Below are 1,376 nucleotides of genomic sequence, written 5' to 3' on the forward strand. Positions count from 1 at the left end.
AGAAGATCACAATTGTGTGCAATGCACTGATATATTTGCAGTAACATTCTATGAAGTGAACGGGTATCCCCAGAGTACTATTATATGAAGTGTACTTTATTTCCTGGAATGTCAATGGTGGTGAAGACATTGATGTACCAGAAATTGCTTTGACAAGGGGATACGAATACCCATGTTATATTAAAGAATGGTTATTTTTGGTAAAAGAAAATGATGTAACAAGAATGACCGTAATGAAGTCTATACATTGAGGGCACGTGGACATCTGGCACAATTTTCCATATCAAAGGAGGAAGAAATATATAGGTAGAACCATATGGATGACTTAGGAGCATCACCAAATGTGAGCATGGAGTTGAAGGAATAAATGCAAAAGGACGTAACAAAATGTGACAGAGCGCGATCAAAACAATTCAAAGGACAAGTTCAGATAAGGAAATCTTCAAAGAATAGAGAATCACGCGAAAATGGATATGTGTAAACATTGGAAAACACTTCCAATGACATATATGGGGAAATGTTGAGAGGGGCTAATTCCCCATCAGATAATTAGAGAGTTCATTGCGAACATCCATCTCTTTTAAAGGATGCCCGATTATTCGCAGCGAGTGAGAAATATATGTAAGTACGGCATTGCTTATATATATTAATTCGTGTGATGAATTCTTTTCTTATTAGTATTCAATGCTATGGCTTGAATTACAAAATCTACAATTTTATTTATTTCACTAGGACGTAATGTCCTATGGTATCCATTTGTGATTGTATACATAAAGTATATAACCATTTAAAATGGATTTATATTTTTTTTAAATTTTAACCTCTTTTTTACAACCTATTTTGTTTTTGTAAAAATATAACATATTTTTTTGGTGTAAATTATGGGGAAGTTACCACTTTTGGTGTTTTTATAGTTAGTGTAAGGTGTTCTTTTTCGTCGTATTGACGTGGTAATTGTAGGGGTCTCTATATTGGACAAATAAGCACTACTGTGATTATGTTGTACGTCACTGCTGGTCAAAGGTTTTGTCATAAATGTTGTGTTTTTTTTGAATATTCCCCATGCCCCGATTTGACACATAGGGATTTCAATTTTTTGGATTGTTTTACTTACATGAATTTAATTTTTGTTTTATATTTCTTTGATGATTATCAGCAAAGAGGCCATAAAAGTATTTTTTAAATTGGAAAAATCCTCCACCTTTTTACATATAATATTATTTTAGCTGTAGAGGCAATCATTTAAACTTAATCAGTCAGATCATGTGCGTCTTTAATCACATTATGTGCAGATAATTTGCGGAAGAGGGTTATACATAATTCCAGGGTACATGGTTTACGAATCGCGCGTAACCCATTTTAATTAAAAAAAAAAA

General features: G+C 32.7%; 1 protein-coding gene across 1 annotated transcript; it reads right to left on the minus strand.

Moving 5' to 3' along the window:
- Nucleotides 1–530: 530 nt before the first annotated feature.
- On the minus strand, nucleotides 531–787 carry PCYB_004090 (hypothetical protein; the record flags this gene model as incomplete). The annotated part of the gene is made up of 2 exons (XM_004227830.1): nucleotides 531–665; nucleotides 704–787. The coding sequence occupies 2 exons, from the start codon at nucleotides 785–787 to the stop codon at nucleotides 531–533; spliced, it is 219 nt and encodes a 72-aa protein (XP_004227878.1).
- Between the last annotated feature and the right edge of the window lie 589 nt (nucleotides 788–1,376).

Source organism: Plasmodium cynomolgi, assembly GCF_000321355.1.
Source record: "Plasmodium cynomolgi strain B DNA, scaffold: 0426, whole genome shotgun sequence".
In the NCBI taxonomy this organism is placed as follows: Eukaryota; Apicomplexa; class Aconoidasida; order Haemosporida; family Plasmodiidae; genus Plasmodium; species Plasmodium cynomolgi.